Source organism: Moschus berezovskii, chromosome 28 (assembly GCF_049115385.1).
Source record: "Moschus berezovskii isolate FMDL1 chromosome 28, NW_MosBer_1.0, whole genome shotgun sequence".
Classification (NCBI taxonomy): domain Eukaryota; kingdom Metazoa; phylum Chordata; class Mammalia; order Artiodactyla; family Moschidae; genus Moschus; species Moschus berezovskii.
The window spans coordinates 15,105,893-15,127,931 of record NC_142487.1 but is presented as its reverse complement, the minus strand read 5'-3'; the positions used below and the strand labels follow the sequence as shown (position 1 = coordinate 15,127,931).

The window sequence follows — 22,039 nt, the reverse complement described above, 5'->3', positions numbered from 1 at the left end:
ATCTTAATATGTGTTACAAATAAGCATTCCAGAAGAATTCATTTCCTAAAGATCTTGAATTAAAAAATCCTGACAAAAAAGATAATGAACATTCTCTGTTTACTAAGTGACTCTGGCCATTTAGCAATAGAATAGATACAATGTAAAAATCACTTGCTCTGTTAGTTTTTGAATTGTGTGAGTTTGGATGAATTTTTAATTTCAGAGAATTTATATTTCAAAATTTGGGCATAAAGTTATTTACTTTATAAAATGTACAGATTTGAGAAAATGCAATAAAATATTTTAATTGTGTATTTCATAAAATACATTTCAAGCTGGTAAGAACTAAGGCTATTATCCAGGACTGATATTTAGCCATTATAAGCTAGTATAGTAATACTGATTATTAAAATGTTAAAAGACTTTCTTATTAGTTGATAAACGGAATAGAATAGGATCTACTGTACTTTAGAAGAGTTACCAGTTTACTGTCATTTATGAATTATGTAGTACTTGATCTAAATAGTTTAGTTTTTATTTGGGTTTTACTGTTAATATGCTCTTTTGTAATTAGTAATTACTTTGGGGATTTTTTTGTGCATAATTTTTATGTAATTAGTCATACTGTACAGAGTCTTGATATTTATAAATTTAATAATTTATAATAAAATATTAAATAGAATACCAAGAATTGAGAGATGACAAACTCTTAATACATTTCTTAACATTCCTTTTAAACATCATAAACATGAATCTTCTGAATCTGCAGGAGAACAAAGAAGAAATGATATTAATAATGAACTGCAGCTTGGAACATCTTCTGATACTGTGCAACAGTGAATGCAAAAATAAAACATAATTTGTATTTGTGGAATGGAAAACAGCTTGATTATTTCACGAAAAAATATGACTGCCTTATTATTGCTAGTGCCATGTTGTCAGGTGCGAATGGTGCTCAAAAGCTGTATCATTAAAATTTGAAAGTGCTAAACATTTACTTATTTAATCATGTAGCAGTTATGTTTTGTTAAACTTCATGGCTCAAGTAAATAAAATATGTTGTTATTAATAAGACATACAGAGTCAGTTTTACATGAAGAAGCATTTAAAATCTAAAAACTACAGATTTATCAGTATTGAGAAAAGCGTTTAGAATGTACCATCATAATTTTTAAAACTACCTGCTTTTTTAGTTAAGATAATTATGAAATACTTAAGAGTGAAAACACAATACAGTGTATCATTGCAGTTCAAACTTATGGTGAAATAAGAACAGCATTTTACTGAACTTTTATAAAATATTAAGGCAATAATGTTTTAATCACTATTCGTGAAGCTTCATCTGTTTCATGTAAGAGTTTTCATAGTCTATACTTACAAGGTAGAATTATAAGACATTGTTGATAATAGTTTTTTAATAGAAGGAATAACATCTGAAATACTGTGTCAAGCTTCAGTGTTACTGTTGGAGAGACAGTGGTTTCAGTGAGAAATATTTACATTGAAACATTATTGAGTTTTGTGTAGACAGCACCTGTATAATACAGCTAGGGAAATACAGTGGATTTCAACCAAAATTTCAGAAAAATTTCTAGATACTTTTATTATGGCATTGTATAAGTTATCATATTCAATTATCCCTGGATGAGATGTCAAAAGATATAGATTAAAGTATCTTATCAATAGACTGTTACCACACATGAAATAATCATCCGATAATAGAAATGCTGAATATATAAAACTTGCAGATGATATTCTAAGGGCTAGACAGATTTTGAATTACTGTTCAGCTGCAGCGAGAGGATTTACTCAGCAGTATTGTTGGTGTGAAGAGAAACTTGCTTGCTGAAGTATATCACCTCCTTAGTATCACTTTAATGGGGAACTCTTTGGAAAAATTGGTTATGACTCCCTTTGTCCAGTGTTGGCTCAAGTCTTGTATTTACAGCTAGTGATAGGCATAAGAAATGACAAGTCATGTCAGCAGTTTTCAAAAATCCTTTAGAAATTAAATGACTGCTTTCAAATGATTGGTGCTACAGCTTGTATTATTCAATAAGTACTATCATTATACCCTTATTTAGAGATTATAAGGGGATAAAGTTAGACATTTGATTTATCAGTTATATTCGTACAGGTTATTAAATATTTTAACTATCATTTCCCACTAATATTCTCTATTTAGACTAACAGTCCAGTATCATAGTACACTCCGTTACAATTATTGTACTTGAGGTGACATTGAATACCGTGATATAAAGATTCATAGAATAAATAGAAATTGGCCTTAGTAATCTTATACCTAATATATGATTTTTTTTTTTAATGTTTTAGAATTTAGTCAAACAGAGGTCCAGGGGAACTGACCTTAAAGTTTATTGCTAGACTTTACAGACATGAAGATTTTATTATTTATTGTTATAACTTTAATATTTCAAAGCAGTATTACTGGGCAACCTTTTGTCACTTTTCTATTTCTAGAGTATGATTGGAGGATCCCAAATCTTTAGAAAACTGCGTTGGCTTATAACCCAGTACACCTTGGCAAGATTGAGCTTGTTAGTAAGCAGCAGTTAGGAAGTGCTTGCTTTATGCAGCGTGTTGAACTGTGTACTACTACTTTTGTTGTGGGAACCGGGGGACAGAGAGCTGTCCGTGAAGTAGACATTTTTTTGTTTAAGAAGTGATACTTTAGATGAAGCTGCATGTGTATTTCTAAAAAATAAATGTGAAGTGTCTTAAGAGGCTAAGCATGTTTTTTTTTAATGTCTCAGTCCAGATAATCATCTCTTCATTTTATTGCTTCTCATTCTGCTGAGTGAAAATTTGCTTTGACTAGTTCTATTTAAATTTTAGACTCCTCTACCCCTTTTAAGCCTCTGGGGATGGTTTTTCCAGTTGTTTTGTCAAGACATATGTACATTTTGGGGTTTTATGCACATAAATATTCTGAGATATCCTGAATGTGGTATAGAACTTCCCTGCAGCAGAATGGTAAGGACTTAACCCAAGTGTTCTATGACTGAAATAAAAAATGATTTGGGGAAATAATTCTTGTCTCCAAAATATGAGACAACTATTAACAGAACATTTTTGTTTTAGGTTTGGATTTTCTTTCCCTTATTCCAGTTGATCCCCAGGTATGTATCCTGAATTTAAGCAACTAATTTGTATTGGATTGTTCGTTGTGTCACTAACTAAAAATGACCAGTTGCATAAAATCAGGACAGTCAACTCTCAGTTACTTGAATTGATGGAACGAAAGTACTTCTATAAAGATTTCACAGTTTTACTTGGAGGCATGACGTTTTTCAGTTTATGATATTTTGACCTTTACTACTAGCATTTTAAATTATTTTTTGTTTAGTTTAATGTAATCATTTGGCATTTCTTAACAAGCATTTGAATGATTAAAATGAGGGCAGCAGTGCTGGATGACTGGAAATGTTGAAACTTTATAGAGATAATTTGTAAAACACTTGTTCTGTACATAGAAGATGGCTGAAGCTGATTAAACAGATTGAATCATTAGCTTGATTCTTCCTAGTTTTTAAAGGCAGTCAAATTTAAACTTTGAAGACGCCCTCACCTAAAATTGCTATAAACCAACCATTCGTGTTTTCTCTGTCGGAGATAAGAAACTAGTATTCCCGTGTCCCACCAGGAAGACCTTGCATTGAGCACAGACTCCCCTGATAGGCTTATAGCAGAGGAGGAAAAGGCACAAAGAAAGCTGATGGGAAAAGCAGACCGAGAAAGAGACTTAGAAGTGTCGAGAGTGGGGCCGGATAGAGGAAGAACCGTGGGTCACTGCCTTGGTAGGCTGCTCAGAATCAGCTGACCACAGGCTGTGTATCAGCTTCCTGGTTTAATACGGTTTGATCACGCAAACAGTACTGGAAGTTTGGGCCCAAGGTGACAGGCACAAAAAGAGAAGTTTCTTTTCACCCTAAATTGACTTTGTTACATCAGTAGATTCTATAGCAAAATATCTATGTATTTTTCTAGGAGATAGATTCTTCACGATTAAAGTATTACTGATTTTTAGGTGAACCATCCTTTTTAAAAAATCATCTTGGAACCTTGAGGATTTTGATTTTATAGGGCCATTCAGCATGCTTGGTGTCAGGCTAACTGGTTGATAACAATACCTAGAATTGGTAATCCTGATGAGCCGTCCTTCCTGATCTTTCATGTGGTCAGTCTGAACACAGACTTGGGACCGCTCCTCCTGTAGTGTGTCTTGGACCTCGCTTATCAACTTGGTGCCGTTGTTTCTCACCTAACACCGGCCATGGTGATATAAAATGAAGCTTTTAGCTCTTGTCTCTCTTCCTCCTGGTCAGTATCAGAGTACGTAAACCCAGGTTGAAATTTGTTTGGTGATCAGCAACTAAGATTTAAACCAAAATTTATAAACACTTGGAGGGGACTGTCAATCCGGCGTCTCAGAGGCAGTTAGATTTCCTTTCAGATTTATTCCAAAGTTTTGTTTGTTTTTTATTCCACAATACATGAGATAGTTCTCATTCAGAGCATCCCAGGGTAGTTAGCTACTGTGTAGTCTCTATATTAGAGTGTATGCTGTCTTCTAATTACACAAGTACTGTTACATGTATGTAGATAGGAATCAGATGCTGTTTTTCCGCTGATCAGTCTTAATATTGTTCCTTAAGGGTCTAATTAATAATAAGTTTTGAAAGAATTATTGAATTTTGTGTTAGCACTTTTGCTTAAAGCCATTAAAGATAAGTTTATTCGCCTTTTACAGTGTGCTTTAAATTTGGTATAAATACATTTAGTGAGCAAATTCTTTTCAAGACTAAGTATGACTCAAAATTGTGGGGCCAGTATTCAGTATTAAATAACTATAGTTATTATTGACATTTTTGTACTACTGCCTACATATTTGGTCAACAGATTTTGTTTTGAGACAGTCAAGAATATGCTGCACTCATCAAATAATGTAAAATGTTAAATTCATGCCACCTTCTATCCAAAGATGTGAAGTTTTGAGAAATTTTTAAATCCCACCGAGATTTAAATATGTGGCTATCACTTATGCGTATCTAACTGTGTAGTTTCTTTATTTACAATCAATGAAGCCTCTTCCTCATCCGCATCATTGTTTGTTTCAAGCAGTACTGTCCTCCTATGTTTTTGGATAGTCTCACCTCACCCTTAACAGCAAGCAGTACGTCTGTCACCACCACCAGCCCCCATGAAAGCAGTACTCATGTTAGTTCATCCAGCAGCAGAAGTGAGACAGGGGTCATAACCAGCAGTGGAAGTAACATTCCTGACATCATCTCACTGGACTAAAGAAGGACTCACTCGATTCTAGGAATCATTCATCAGAACTGCTCTTTCTTGGATCTCTGGTCCATGGAAGCTATTTTTTTGCTAATGAGTACTTTGATATTTATTGAAATGTCAGATGGATTCGTTTGCCTTCTGAGAGATGAACACAGATGACTGCAACAAGAACCACGTGACATGCGCGGATTTTTCTTACTCTTGGTGTACTCTGGAGCATCAGATACATCAGCTGTAACTATATCCTCCTGAGAGATGGATTTCAGTTTCATGTTACTGGATAGATTCTACAAATCAGTTAAATTTTTTTTTGTTGTAATACACAGCAATAAAATTATGTAAATATTCAAGTACAGTTTTTTTCTAATTAAAAAAAAGATGTAATCAGTGATTCTAAAATGACAACTTTTCGTTTAACCTGATGTGAAGGAAAAATATACGGAAAGAAGTTACGTTTGCCAAATGAGTCCTTTCCATGGATTTGTTATGTTTCATTGAAGTAATGAAGTCTAGATAAGTGGCCAAAGCTTGGGTTCCACTTTTCTCCGTTTCCATCAAGAAAAATGGCCTGTATGTTTCCCCTGGTGGTTGTTTCCACTCTGGTATTATGTGCCTGAGTGCAGAGTGGGAGTTCTGGGATTTGGCTGCTCCTTATTAGTGTTTATGTTGAAGAACACTATGCAGGGCAGAGTCTGCCCTGACGTAATGTGTGCTGTTTTTGGTAATTGAACTTTCTCATTCTGGTGATGTCTGTAAATTAGGGGCTTACCTTCTTAAAGAAATTCTTTATGACTGTTGACTGAAATGTTTTTGGATTGAGGTGTGGCTGGAATGTTTGTTAAGATTTTGTTCACACTGTCCAGAAATATTGAGAGCGTGGAGTCAGTGGAAGAACAGATTTAGGGGCAGTGGAATAGCAAAGTTTAATTTCTTCCTAAGAACTTCTTTTACTGATTTATTTTATAGGATAATGTTCAAATCTGCAATGAGTAATACTGACAAAGTATGTCATCGATGTCATTTTTCTCATAGCAGTTATTTTTAAATTTAAAGAACAAACAGTAGCAAAGGGAAGGAGCTGGCATCAGATTTCCTTTTTTTTAAACAAAGATGTTTCCTGAAACCACAGAAGATAGAAACAGAATTAGAAGTGTTTGAGTATAAGAAAAGTTTGAAGAGAGGATGGGCCTGAAGCCCACTTTGAAAACCACTCTCTTACTGTGTGTTTGATTTTAAATCTCTCAGGAAGCTGAATTTTACCCTAAGAGAAACATTTTTATCCAAATTTTATACTTTGCTTTCATTTGACTGCACAATTTTGATTTCTCAAGGAGTTAATACTTTGCTAATGTTTAGCTTTCTCTCCCTAAGCTGTATCTAAGTAAACCTTTGTTTAAAAATCATTAATCTGGCTGATTTCTCAGACTGAAGTGCCCAGATGAAGAGTCCACCAGTTTCATACAGGACAGGGAACAGTCAGGGTTTGTGCAGCTCCAAGGAGCAGCCTTGTCACGGCTTGGTTTTTCATACCTTCTCAAGTTCTCATGACCTCTGTGCTGTTTTTGTACTGATTTAATTTCCTGTGATTTTCTACATCATCCCTTCTTCGGCTGTATTATCCCCTTAATGTATTATCGCTTTTGGAGAGTTAAAAACGTGGAAAACAAACTGAATCTTCTTGCAGTCGTTACATCACAGTTGCCAGTTTTAAATTCTTAGGACATGTTGCAGTCCTTTGGTCCATACACAGAATTTCTTCCTGGTAAACTTTTATATTGCTGCTCTAAATGTGGATACAAGTTCTGTTAACTCTGTAATCAGACAGAAAAAGTAACCTGATTCGTGTGGTATAATTTGTTAATAAAGAAATACTGTATATTTGTTATCATTTTGTTACCCATTAGATTCTCAGAGGCTCTCCCTTCCCCAACTTAACCAACAGAGTTTTACAAGGTAAATGAAAAAACTAATAGAAATTAGTTCATTTGCATGATTCCTGTAACTGATCACTGCTGTGCTTTTATAGTTTGGCTTTGTTTTCTTTTCACTGTTTTATGTGAACAGTTGTATTGTTCATTCTTGGTGCTTTACACTAAATTACATAAATTTTTAATTTATCTTATACAGGAGACTTAACATTTTTTAAAATATACTTTTAAGTTTATAATCTTAAAATTGAGACTTTTATGTATGTATCTTTGAAGGTGAGTACCTTTTATTATGCTTTTGGCTCTATGACAGCAGCATGCTTACTAAGCCATTGTTCTTTCTTTAGTGTGGTCACCAAATACTTTTACTGGGACCCTGCCTTTGTAGTAGTGTCTTTTACTAGCCAAGATAACCTGCTCAACCAAGAATAATTCAGTTTCAGAGGAGGTCATCTCTACCTGTTACTTAGGTGGAAGCCAACCATCTGCCATCTGATGATGTTTAAGAAAAGGAACTGCAGTTACCAGCCCCTTACAAACCTTTAGCCAGCCTGTGTTTTTGTTCACATAGAAATGTTAGAAGAGTTTCCTTGCTTTGGTAACTCATGACAGTATAATCGGTACTGAATGTAGCTTCACGCCTAAGGTCTGCTTGCATCGACTAACTTTTTGATTCCTAGGTAAGCTGCTTTAGAACTTTGTTTCCATTTCTGCCCAGGAGGTATAAATTCTTTCAGAGTCTGTTGTGGGATAATTATAAAGGCCAGACGAAACCATAGAGTCCAGAAAGCTAGAATGGAAATACCATGATTAAGTGAAAAGCTTGTGAGTATAAATAAGGAGATCCATAACTCTGGGTATAAAGCAAATTTCCCTAGGGTAGAATTTTAAAAAGATTTGAAGAAAGGTTGGATTTTAGAGGAAAGATATTCAAGAGACTGTTGTGACTTTGGATTCAGACCTTTGATCCATTCTGCCTTCAGAGCAGGCCTGAACATCTGTCATCTAGTAACCAAGTTATCTGCTTTTCTTCTGCCAAAAAAGTATTTATTAGTTACATTTTGTCTTTTTTAAGTAAAGTTGAATTTTATGAAGTGTTGGTTCTTAACTCTGTCTTTCATTTCTCTCTAGCCCCCAATGGGTGTGAAAAAAGTCTCCCCGCCCCAAGTAAACACTATTTATTTTCCTAATCTTTTTCATAGTGGAAAATGTAGAGCAATGTGCCATTTAAAACTTGAGTCTGACATTGTATTTTTTGACCCTGGGTCTGTGTGTTGTGCGAGCATGGAGTTGTCATTTAGATTGGTAATTCGTGAAGGAATGTGATTCACCATCTTTTCTGCTACATTTCTACATGAATATGGTGAAAATTTTTTTTTCTTTTTCTTTTTTAATTAATTTATTTTATTTTGGAGGCAAATTATTTTACAATATTATATTGGTTGGTTTTGCCATACATTGACATGAATTCGCCCCAGGTTTACAAAAGTTCCCCCTCCTGAACCCCCCTCCCACCTCCCTCCTACCTTTATCCTCCCTCTGGGTCATCCCTGCACGCCAGCCCCGAGCATCCTATAACATGCATCGACCCTGAACTAGTGATTCGTTTCACATATGACAACATACGTGTTTCAATGCCATTCTCCCAAATCATCCCACCCTCACCCTCTCCCACAGAGTCCCAAAGACTGTTCTATACATCTGTGTCTCTTTTGCTGTCTCGTATACAGGGTTATCATTTGCATCTTTCTAAATTCCATATATATGCGTTAGTATACTGTATGAATATGGTGAAAATTACAGAAAAGAGATTTAATAATTTCTCTGCTTTTTAAAGAATGACTGGTTTGTAAGCGCCCACTTTTTTGTTAGGAACCACACTCCAATTCCTAGCAGAAACCAATAAAGCTATAGAAAAATGCCCATTTTGCTTTAATGCTTGCCTCACTCAATATTTTTTTTTTCTGTTTATGTTGGTAATACATGCTTATTGTGGGAAGTCCAGACAATACAGAAAAGGTAGAAAGGGCACTTAAATATATTTGGATGTATTTTGCTGGTCTCTTTGCTACATGTATGTGATTTTACATAGTTCTATTCATTATCAGTGTAATTTGTATCTTGATTTTTTTTTTTCTCAGTCTACAGGCATTATTCCATGTTACTAAGAACTACATTGTATGGATGTGCCATGCTTTCTGTTGCCTTTCCCTGTTGGGCATTTTAGGTTGTATCTCATGATGCTGTGTTACAGTGTATGTCTTTGTGCATAAATTATTTCCTTGGGATAAATTCCTAGAGGTGAACTTCTGAGTCAAGGATGTAAATACTTCTGTAGTTTTTGGTGCACAGCACTTTTCCAAGTGGTTTGTTAACCATTTGGTATGAGAAGAACTATCTAACCATATTTTCCAAGAATATGTACCATTAACTATATGCAGGCATCTGCATTAAGGCCTTCCACCTCTGACCTTGGTGAGCTGAGGTAACTGATTTGGAGATAATCGGCAGAAATTTTCCTGGGATGTCTCAGTTTCAAATGTGTCTATCTGATATGTTCCAGAAACACCTGCTTTTAAGGATATCCAAATGATTTTTCACACATTTTTACTTGCATTGTGAAGTAGCCCGTTGTTACACTACGTTTTCCATTTTTAGTTAGAAAGTCTTGACTTTCTGAAACCATCTTTGCTTGGGGCCAGCCCTTAGTAGCCAGCTCTCTCTTTTTTTCCTCTTCCCTTAGGCTCCATTTTGGCCTTTCTGAGTTCCCCAAAGCCAATAGGATCTTCTGAGCCAAAGGCAGTCCAACCAAACTGGAAAAGTGGTAAGGCTAAAGCAACAACAAAAGCAGAGCTAAACTTTGCTTTTTCATTTTTTTTCGTGTGTGTTTCCCACCCCATCTTGGTGTTCTCAGGGTAGCTCTGGGAAAAGAAAAACAGATTGCTGTCGTCTTTTGCTCAAGGTATTACTTTCTTGATTGGCATACCATGTTGTTTCCTGAACTGTTTCTTTTTGAATGGATTTTAAAGCTGCTTTTATGTTTTCAAAGCTCAAGTCTTTTACATGAAGAGTATTGTGTTTTGAAATATCCCTCTTATTTTGGCCTTCATCAAACCATTCAACAAGATTTCAGTGTGTTTTGAAAGTGTATATGGACTAGACTGGTATAACAGATCTGGTCCCATCCTTCAAAGGGCTTACAATTGAGTTTTCAAAAATCAGGAATTCTTACCTACTAAGAGATGTGCTAAGAAACCCACAACATATCACATTCCTCACTGCAGTCTTTAAAGGAAAGCAGTGTTGTCTTTAAGTTGCAAATGAAGAAACATAAATTTTGCAGTTGGATTTGGGTATCTGAAACAGACCTCTTAATTCGAAAGCCTCGGGACTAAACTGAAGTGACACTAATTATGTAGGCTATTTGGGAGACTGGTATCGTAACCTAGACATAAAATTATGAGAACTGATTTCAGGTGATGGCTATAGGAATAAGGAAAGAGTGGATGATGGAGCCATTGCAAAGGAAGACTCAAGATTAAGTGGATGTAGGAATAAGAGCTGAGTCCATTTCTCAAGGTAGAATGGACAACAGTCATATTAAGAGGAGACAACGGTGAGTTTGATGATTAAGATGAGATTTCAGAAAGGAAGTTTTCAAGAAGTGTATTTTCGTTCTGCAGTCTTAAGAAGTGCAGACTTCCCTTGCTTCCATTTTTACCATCACTTGCCTCCCTCCTGTATGTGTTCTGGTCTCTCCCAATTGCCTGCCCACCCTTGTGCTTGTGCATGCCCAGTCGCTCAGTCGTGACTGACTCTTTGCGACCCTTTGGACTATAGCCCATGTCTCCTGTGTCACCTGCGTTGCAGGTGGATTCTTTGCCTGCTGAGCCATGGGGAAGCCCCCTGTCCACCCTCTTCTCCCTCAACCATGCTTGGCTGAAAGTTGATGGTTTTTTGAATATGCACTTACCCGCCTTGTCATAAGGAATTTGGCTGTCTCTAAAGGCCTGCCATAGCCTGCAGCTGTCACCAGTGTGGGCTGTGTCCACATTCCACTGTCTCAGGAGGGGGCGGCGGCTGCCCTTCCCCTGTCTTGTAATTTCTAAATAATTTCTCAAGGCTTCGGACAAAATTCTGCCCTTTTGTTGCCCGTGTCAGGAAGTTATACTGTCAGTTAACCTCTGCTCTTGCCATCGATCACTCCCATTGATTTGCTGAAGGCCTCACTTCCTGACAGTGTACTTGGCCATCTCTGATTCTGTCGTATTCTCGGTGACTTCAGGTTCTGACGGATGATCCATCCAACACTGGCTGGTGAGATTTTTGGTTATCTTGCCTCCAACATTTTCTTCCATTGAAACTCCCTATTTAACCCTCTCTATTTTCTTTGTACTTCTTATCCAGCTTCAATATGACGTCCTTCAGCATGTCCTCAGACCCCTTCCTCAGTTGCCTACCAGTCCTTTGACTGGACACCGCATGGTTCTTTCCCCATTCTCATCAATTAATGCAAATATTGCCATTCCTTTTTTCTTTTTTAATTGAAATATAGTTGATGTACAAAAATATGTTAATTTTAGATGTACTACATGATTTGATGTTTGCATGTATTATTGCCATAATAAGTCTAGTAACCATTTGTCTCCATATGAAGTTATAATAATGTATTATGCTGTATGTTTTCATTCCTGTGGCTTACTTTATAACTGTAGGTTTATATCTCTTAATTCCCTTTACCCATTTCTTCCCCTCTCCAGCCCCTCCCTCCTGGCAACCACTCATTTATTCTCTGTATGAGTGTTTTCATTTCATTTGATTAGATTCCACGTAGGAGCAGGATCATATGGTATTTGTCTTTCTCTGATTTATTTCACCTAGCATAATACCCTCTAGATCCATGCATGTTGTCGGAAATGGCAAGATTTCTCTTCTGTTGTTAATGGCTGTGTTGTGCATGTATGCACTTCTTTACCCATTCATCTATGGGCACTTAAGGTTCTTCCATAAACATTGGCTATTGTAAAATAATGTTACAGTGAGTGAGGATGTGCACACATCTCTTTGAAGTCACTTGACATCATGTAAATACCCAGAAGTGGAATTGCCAGATCATATGGTAATTCTGCTGCTTAATTTTTTGAGAATCCCTCATATTGTTTTCCATTCTAGCTGCACCAGTTTACTCCAGCCAACAGCACACAAGGGTTTCCTTTTCTCCACATCCTCGCTAACACTTTTCTTGTCTTTTGTGTGTGTGTTTGATGACAGCCTACCACACCTTTTCAGAACACACCTTTCTTAGCAGGTGATCTTGTTTCCAAATTCAATCAGAAGATTCAGGACTTCAGCATGATTTCTTTCCCTCCGTGCTCACTTTCATCTTTTATTCCAGCCTCAGAGAATGAGTTGGGCCAGAGGCCAGTGCAGCCCCATGAACCTTCAATGCCTGTGTCCTCTGTTGTCCTCAAGACTTCCCTCTGTGAGACTTTCCCTCTATCCTCTATGTCATTCACCTTTTGGCTGCTGCTTTTAGCTTATAAAAGTCTCATGTCGTTAAATGTTTGAGAGGCGATTCATGCCAGGCATTGTATCAGGCACTTGGAACACACGATAGAGACTTACCTTCACCAAAGTTGTCATCCGGTAGATGGAGCTTCCCTGGTGGCTCAGATGATAAAGAATCTGCCTGCAGTGCAGGAGGAATGGGTTTGATCCCTGGGTTGGGAAGATCCCCTGGAGAAGGGAGTGGCTACCCACTCGAGTGTTCTGGCCTGGAGAATTCCATGGACTGTATAGTCCATGGGGTTGCAGAATCAGACACGACTGAGCGGCTAATGCTAGCTACTAACTAACTAAGGCCATATAGATCAGTGAATAGGGAGCTCATAGTGCAGTGGCTAAAGGTGGAGTCAGGGTGCTACAGGAGCACACGGATGAGGAGAGGGCCGGAAATGCCCAAAATAGCCAGAAGTTTGCTGAAGAATATGAAGAGAAGTGTGTATGAAATCATGGAAAACCTTGTAAAATATCAATAGCAAGAAGTTATTGAAGATTTTTCATGGTGATTCACAGTAAGGAGCATTGGTCGGGTTTCATACCATAATTTCCATTCTACAAATGTGGAAACAGATTCTGAGAGGGTAAGTGACTTGTAGCATATAAGCGGGGAGTCAGGCTTCATACCCAGTTTTTAACCATCTTCTCATAGAGGCCTTCCTTGGCTATTTTGTCTAAAAAGTGTTTCCTAAGTATCCTAACCACATCACTCTTTGTATCCTGTATGGCAGATAACACAACCTGTGTCTATTTTATGTATTAGTTCACTGTGTGTGTTTCCTCTGCTAGATTGTAAGCTCCCTGAGGGCAGGGGTGATATTTCAATTGCATCCCAGAGCCAAACGTGGCATGGCACATAGTAGGTGCTCAATAAATGCTTGTGGATGAAGAAATGGTGGGTTGTCATTTGTGTTTGACTTATGCAGACTGTAGAAATCACTTGACATCTGAGCAAAAGGTATTCTCAAGGGAGGGAAACAAGAAGGCAAATGGATGAAAGAAGCTGGGGATTTTGGAGGAAGTGAGCTCACTAACCTGATAGACTCCAAACTCTTATAGGGGCGAGGGCCACGAATGGGAGATTGGTAGGGAAATGTACAGTAGGGACAAGAATGTGCCAGTAGGTGTTTTATTAAACCTGAAGGCCTAGGACCCATTGTAGACTCAGCCTACTGTATACGTAAGGCCGGGGAAATTCTGCCTGTAATCTCTATATTGTAGGGACCAAGTTACCTGAGTCAGCTATACTGCTCTGAGTATTGCAGTACAATTGTATTGGTATCTAGGAATACCAGACACCTTACCTGCCTTCTGTGAAACCTGTATGCAGGTCAAGAAGCAATGGAACTATGTACTGGTTCCAAATTGGGAAAGGAATACATCAAGGCTGTATTTTGTCACCCTGTTTATTTAACTTATATGTAGAGTACATCATGGGAAATGCCAAGCTAGATGAAGTACAAGCTGGAATCAAGATTGCTGGGAGAAATACCAGTAACCTCAGACAACATATTAACAAGCAGAAACATTACTTTGCTGACAAAGGTCTGTGTAGTCAGAGCTACAGTTTTCCAGTAGTCATGTATGGATGTGACAGTGGACCATAAAGAAGGCTGAGTGCCAGAGAATTGATGCCTTTGTACTGTGGTGTTGGAGAAGACTCTTGAGAGTCCCTTGGACTGCAAGGAGATCACACCAGTCAATTCTAAAGGAAATCAACCCTGAATACTCATTGGAAGGACTGATGTTGAAGCTGAGGTTCCTGTACTTTGACCACCCAATGCGAAGAGCTGGTTCATTAGAAAAAACCCTGACGCTGGGAGAGGTGGAAGGCAGGAGGAGATGGGACGACAGCATGAGATGGTTGAATGGCATCTGGGAGAGGTGGAAGGCAGGAGGAGATGGGACGACAGCATGAGATGGTTGGATGGCATCACCGGCTCTATGGACATGGAGCTTGAGCAGCTCTGGGAGATGGTGAAGGATGGAACCTTGGAGTGCTGCAGTTACAGGGTTGCAAGGCGTTGGACACGACTGAGCGACTGAACAACAGCAAAATTAAAAGAGATTCAATTTTTTAAAATGTGTGGAATACGAACTCATACTGGTTTCTTGATGGCTTATATAATGATTTGGGGAAATCACATGTTTTCCGAGCTGGTTAGCTGTCTCCATAGCATTTGCATGTTGGGGATACAGAAGCCCAGAGTGTTAATTCTTGAGAAAGCCTTGTCTCAGCAGTGTGTAGCATAGTTTGGCCGCATGGGCGGTCATGGTGGTGTGTGTCTTCTCTCACTTGAACTAATGGAACTATCGGAAGAGTCTTCTGTTCTCACCCCCGTCTCACCATCCCTGTTTCTCTCAGTAACAGGTTTGTTTCTTTTTTTTTTAAGTTAATTGTTTAGTTTTGGCTGTGCTGGGTTTGTTGCTTCGTGGGCTTTTCTCTGGTTACAGGGAGCAGGGGCTGCTTTGATAGCGATGCACGGCCTCCCATTGCAGTGGCTTCTGTTGCCGCAGAGCATGGGCAGTGGGACACGCAGGCTTCAGTAGTTGCAGTTCCCTGACTCTAGAGCACAGGCTCAGTACTTGTAGCACAGGGCCTAAGTTGCTCCACAGCTTGTGGGATCTTCTCAGACCAGGGGTCAAACCTTGCTCCTGTAGTGGCAGGCAGATGCTTTACCACTGAACCACCAGGGAGGCCCCACAAATTCATTTTCTTAAGACACAATTCAGATCATGTAACCGCTCTGCTCAAAATCCTTAATGTTTCCCTGGCTCACTCTGGGTAAATCTAATATTTTTACCATGACCTACAAGGCCCTACATCAGTGATTCTAAAACTTTCACATGTGACCATAGTAATATATTTTAAGTTATGTCTCAATATACACACTATATTTTAAAAACAAAATTTTAGGAATCAGTGTTGGTCCTTACATATTTAAAAAGCATATACAACTTCATTAACATTTAAAGCATGGTTAATGAATTATCTGGTAATTTCATTCAGTATATTTTTCTAGAAATTCATTTAGGGTCTATAGTATATTCCAAGTTGCTAATTGAGTCTTTGAATATATGGAATAAAGTTATAACAACTGATTTACTGTCCTTATTGGCAAATTCTAACATTTGGGTCCATTCTGGTTTGATTTTGGTTGGTTGATACATCTCCTCATTATGGATTGTATTTTTCTGCTGCTTATATGCCTGGTAATCTGTTTAGATGCCGGGCATTGTAAAATTTATGTTCACTGAATATATTTGTGTTCCTATGAATGAATTGAGCATTGTTTTGGGATGCAGTTTTGTTACTTGGAAATACTTGATTCTGTCATGTCTTGCTTTAGGAGGCTCCAGAACAGTGATCTCTCCAAGACTATTCCACGATAATGAGGCAAGACCCTCCTGGTTATTGTATCCAGTGCCTCTTGAAATGTGAGGTTTTACACTGTGACTGTTGGGAATAGGCACCATTTCTGGTCCTGTGTGCTTAACATTATTGCCTCTAATTCTTTTGTATTTTTCCCCCCATCATATAATTTTCTTACATGCATTTATCGATAGCCACTGTGATGAATTCTTAAAGGAATCCCTCTCTGTTTAGCTCCTTGTCTCTGTTTTCTGTCCTGCAAGTTCTCACCACCTTGTCTCTGGATTCTCAGCTCCATTTTCTCAATTGAGAGGATCTGCTGGCCTTTGCCTGGGTTCTCTACTGTGCTGCAGCTTGGAAACTCTTGAGGGAATGAGTTGGGGCACTGGTAGGGCTCAACTCATTTGTTTCTGCTCTCTCAAGAATCACTGTCATTTGTTGCATGATATCCAGCATCAAAGAAGCAGTTGTTCCATATACTTTGAGAATATTTTGATTGTTGCAGGCAGAAGGATAAATCCAGTCTCTTGGATGGAAGGGAAGTCACTAACTTTATGTTTCAAGTTTCTCTCCTGGAATGTAGTGATTAAAAGTTCATGATGGGAAAATGAGATATAACACTCTAATTTTGTTTAAGCCATTGTCATAAATACATTCACATTGCTAACAGTGTTAAGAAAGGAGATCCAACCAGTCCATTCTAAGGGAGATCGATCCTGGGTGTTCATTGGAAGGACTGATGCTAAAGTTGAAACTCCAATACTTTGGCCACCTCATGCGAAGAGTTGACTTACTGGAAAAGACTCTGATGCTGGGAAAGGTTGGGGGCGGGAGGAGAAGGGGATGACCGAGAATGAGATGGCTAGATGGCATCACCGACTCTGTGGACATTAGTTTGAGTGAACTCCGGGAGTTGGTGATGGACAGGGAGGCCTGGCGTGCTGTGATTCATGGGGTCGCGGAGAGTCGGACACGACTGAGCTGAACTGAACTGAACTGAACTGAACTGAATATCTTTTAAGTCTTGAATTTTCCACTTAAAAATATTGTTGATAATCTTTCTGAAAAACAAACTTACCATAATTGAAACTCATAGTAATGACATATTTACCAACAGTGGATTATACGTCTGTGCATTTAGCTTGATAAACTACAAACTGTTAATATAAAACTCAGATCTTATAGCAGTAACCCTCCTAATAGAAGTTGACCTTCATATGCTAAAAAATCAAATGGAGCAACATTCTACAAAAGATTAAATGACCTATTCCTTTCATTTCATTTCTTTACTATTTTTCCTGTGCTGTTTGTCTCAGTTAGCTGTAGTGTTTATTGAGACAGTCTAGTTCTTGCAGAATATTCATGGGTCTGCTCGTTTAGGTATCTATTTTGATCAGTCTGTCTGTTCAGTCGCTCAGTCATGACCGACTCTTTGCGACCCCATGAATCACAGCACACCAGGCCTCCCTGTCTATCACCAACTCTCGGAGTTCACTCAAACTCACGTCCATAGAGTCGGTGATGCCATCCAGCCATCTCATTCTCTGTCGTACCCGTCTCCTCCCACCCCCAATCCTTCCCAGCATCAGAGTCTTTTCCAGTGAGTCAACTCTTTGTGTGAGGTGGCCAAAGTATTAGAGTTTCAGCTTTAGCATCAGTCCTTCCAAAGAACACCCAGGATTGATCTCCTTTAGAATGGACTGGTTGGATCTCTCTGCAGTCCAAGGGACTCTCAAGAGTCTTCTCCAACACCACAGTTCAAAAGCATCAATTCTTCGGCGATCAGCTTTCTTAACAGTCCAACTCCATAGCCTTGACTAGACGGACCTTTGTTGGCAAAGTAATGTCTCTGCTTTTTAATATACTATCTAGGTTGGTCATAACTTGCTCTCCTATTTTAGTAGTTATTTATAATATCTTTATTTTTGAAAATACTGATTGTGACCCTCTACATTGCTTTCCTGACACATTAAATAGAAGTGGTTAGTTCTTGCAGAGTCCATAGCTATTTTTCTATTCTAATATCTATTTCTGTTGTTTTAAAATTCTGAGTGTTACCCTTTCATTACACTGGTTTCCTAACACATTAAATTGTGTCAACCAGCAGTTTGAAAAGTTGCCTGCTAACACTGGCTTTTGTCCAGCTGGCCAGGATCAAACAGGCACCTATTTGAACCTAGCCAGGCTCCTGTTAGAACAGCTAAGAGTCTTAGATTTTAAAAAATACATTTTAAAATGATGCTTTGAAGCATTGATTAGCCAGCATAAAATAACGGAATTCTCAAGGAAGAAGTAAAATGGGGTATCTAGAGAGTGAAACAAAACTCTGCTGTAGTTGGCTTCAGCAGTTACTTGTTGGAGTTATTTGTTGACCAGAGCAACCTGACTTTGGTCTTCACAGGCTCTGGGGCATGGTTATAGCAAGCAGATCTCAAAGGTAAGTTATCTACTATGTGATCTTCTCCCCATAGAACCAGAGCCCAAAGGGCTGTACCCTTAGTATAAAGATGAAGTAGGAATAATCCTAGTCTACGAGGGAATCACAAGGAATCTGAGCTTTTAGCTAAGGAAGGAAAGTACCACAAGGCTTCACATTCATACGGTCTTGTAGCTTGAATGCTACAAGTATTATATCTAATATAGTATATTATATACTAATATCTATAGTATTAGATACTTTGACTAAAACTTCAGTCTGAGAATTTAGTGACCTTCCATAATGGTAGTGCCCCCTGGTACCTCGGAGATGTAAATACAGATTCATTCTGGAAGAATGTACATTGACCCCAGAAGAAAATTCCAAACAAGATGAGCTGCTTGAAGTAAAATGAAAAACTTCAGTTTACAATGAACAGGAGGAAGAAAGTGAAACAACAAAAACCTTTAAGGACTTTAGATAATGAAATTATCAGGGACAGACTATAAAATGATCATCTTCGTTTGTTCAATGAAGTGAAACACAAGACTGAAAAATACATGCAAGGAATGAATGATCAAGTATATCCAATTAAATACTAAAAGACACCACTAGAACTTGTAGAGGTAAAAGTGATTGAAAACTATGTACTGATTAGACACGGATCTGAAAGGAAATGAGCAATATAAATGTTTTACAAACTTTAATGCGCATGCAAATCATACGGTTCAGTTTAGTTTGCTGGATCAGTCATGTCTGACTCTTTGCAACCCCATGGACTGCAGCACGCCAGGCTTCCCTGTCCTTAACTTGTGGAGTTTGTTGAAACTCACGTCTGTGGAGTTGGTGATGCCCTCCAGCCATCTCATCCTCTGTGGCCCCCTTGTCCTGCCTTCACTCTTTCACAGCATCAGGATCTTTTCCAGTGAGTTGGCTTTTCGCATCAGGTGGCCAAAGTATAGGAATTTCAGCTTCAGCATCAGTCCTTCCAATCAGTTCAGTTCAGTCGTGTCCAACTCTTTGCGACCCCATGAACCACAGCACGCCAGGCCTCCCTGTCCATCACCAACTCCCGGAGTTCACCCAAACCCGTGTCCATTGTGTCGGTGATGCCATCCAGCCATCTCATCCTCTGTCGTCCCCTTCTCCTCCTGCTCTCAATCTTTCCCAGCATCAGGGTCTTTTCAAATGAGTCAGCTCTCTGCATCAGGTGGCCAAAGTATTGGAGTTTCAGCTTTAGCATCAGTCCTTCCAATGAACACCCAGGACTGATCTCCTTTAGGATGGACTCGTTGGATCTCCTTGCAGTCCAAGGGACTCAAGAGTCTTCTCCAACACTACCATTCAAAAGCATCAATTCTTCAGCACTCAGCCTTCTTTATAGTCCAACTCTCACATCCATACATGACCAGTGGAAAAACCATAGCCTTGACTGGACAGACCTTTGTTGGCAAAGTAATGTCTCTGCTTTTTAATATGATGTCTAGGTTGGTCATAACTTTCCTTCCGAGGAGCAAGCGTCTTTTAATTTCATGGCTGCAAGCACCATCCGCAGTGATTTTGAAGCCCAGAAAAATAAAGTCAACCACTGTTTCCACCATTTCCCCATCTATTTGCCATGAAGTGATGGGACCGGATGCCATGATCTTAGTTTTCTGAATGTTGAGCTTTAAGCCAACTTTCACACCTCTTTCACTTTAAAGAGGCTTTTTAGTTCTTCACTTTCTGCCATAAGGGTAGTGTCATCTGCATATCTGAGATTACTGATATTTCTCCCGGCAATCTTGATTCCAGCTTGTGCTTCCTCCAGCCCACCGTTCCTCATGATATACTCTGCGTAGAAGTTAAATAAGCAGGGTGACAATATACAGCCTTGACGTACTCCTTTTCCTATTTGGAACCGGTCTGTTCCATGTCCAGTTCTAACTGGTGCTTCCTGACCTGCATAAAAGTTTCTCAAGAGGCAGGTCAGGTGGTTCCATCTCTTTCAGAATGTTCCACAGTTTATTGTGATCCACACAGTCAAAGGCTTTGGCATGGTCAGTAAAGCAGAAATAGATGTTTTTCTGGAACTCTTGCTTTTTCCATGATCCAGCGGATGTTGGTAATTTGATCTCTGGTTCCTCTGCCTTTTCTAAAACCAGCTTGAACATCTAGAAGTTCACAGTTCATGTATTGCTGAAGCCTTGCTTGGAGAATTTTGAGCATTACTTTCCTAGCGTGTGAGGTGAGTGCAATTGTGCAGTAGTTTGAGCATTCTTTGGCATTACCTTTCTTTGGGATTGGAATGAAAACTGACCTTTTCCATTAGAATTCCAATGAATATTCAGGACTAATTTCCTTTTGGATTGACTGGTTTGATCTCTTTGCTGTCTAAGAAACGCAAGAGTCTTCTCTAGCACCACAATTTGGAAGCATCAGTTCTTCAGTAGTCTTTTTTATGGTCCAGCTCTCACATCTGTCCATGATTACTGGAAAAACCACTTGGGGATGATACTAAAAAGCAGGTTTTGATTCTGTATGTTTAAAGTAGTTCTTGAAATCTGCATTCCTAAAAAGCTCAGAGGTGAGAAGACTCCTCCAGATTCAAGGACCACCCTTCGAATATTAAGACATTTCAGGATACACCAGAAGTCAATAAAAATGCAACTCAGAAGTATAATGAGATGAAAAATACAAAGAAGAGTCGAGTGCTGGTAGAGGCTTAGTGCTAAAGCATGGAGTTAAGAGATTGGATCTGGGGAGAGGACCACTGTTCCCGTGTGGATGCATCAGAGGAGATGTGAGTGAGGGGCAGGAATGCCCCTAGAGGAAGTGTCGTCTGCCTAGGAATTGAGGCACAAGTGGCGAGCAGCCTCCACGGGCATTGAGAGGAGCTTGCACCAGAGTGAGCACGCCCCAGACTCTCAGCACACACCCCAGCTGTGGCCGACACACTCCACTCCGGCCTGAGTGAGTGGATGTGCCCCAGTCGGCTGTTAGTTTTGCTCCCTCTCGCCCGGGTGGGGAACAGACCCCTGAGGGTGCCACCCAAGCAAAGTTGGGGCCAAAATCCAAGCTGAGCCCAGGGGCAATGTGACAGAGGAAAGGGAACTGAAATTTCTCCATGCAGCTGCACAAGCCATGGATTAAATCCCTGCAATCTGCTCGGTAAATCTTGCGTCTTTGGAATATCTGAATAGCCAGTGAGTGTCCCTGCAACTGAGATCCATCTAGCTTTAGCAGCACTGGACTTTGGAGGCAAGTACATGTGGGAGTTGGGCCAGGTCAGAGTCTGAGCTGGCCCTCCAGTTCCCACAGCAGGTCTAGAAACCTTCCTAGAGATAGCGAAAAGCCACTTAGGGAGGCAGGGGTTGACTGTGGCTCACTGTGGAAGTAAGAACACTGATAGAGGAGGCCACAGGAAGATATTAATATTATTTTTGTGTGTTTCATTTTGTTCAGTTGTCTGTTTGTTATTTTTAA

The 22,039-nt window shown here is 39.1% G+C and overlaps 1 protein-coding gene across 10 annotated transcripts in view; it reads left to right on the top strand.

Annotated features, from left to right (window-relative positions):
* The window catches only part of PIAS2 (protein inhibitor of activated STAT 2), a 120,135-nt gene that overhangs the window by 88,120 nt on the left and 9,976 nt on the right, over window positions 1-22,039 (top strand). For 6 of the 10 annotated variants that reach the window (XM_055417302.2, XM_055417301.2, XM_055417303.2 and 3 more), the window contains 3 exons: window positions 3,085-3,122; window positions 7,203-7,251; window positions 9,970-10,050. In XM_055417302.2, the coding sequence (XP_055273277.1) occupies window positions 3,085-3,122; window positions 7,203-7,251; window positions 9,970-10,050 (168 nt within the window). The other 4 variants (XM_088833407.1, XM_055417306.2, XM_055417305.2 and 1 more) reach the window with 4 other exon arrangements.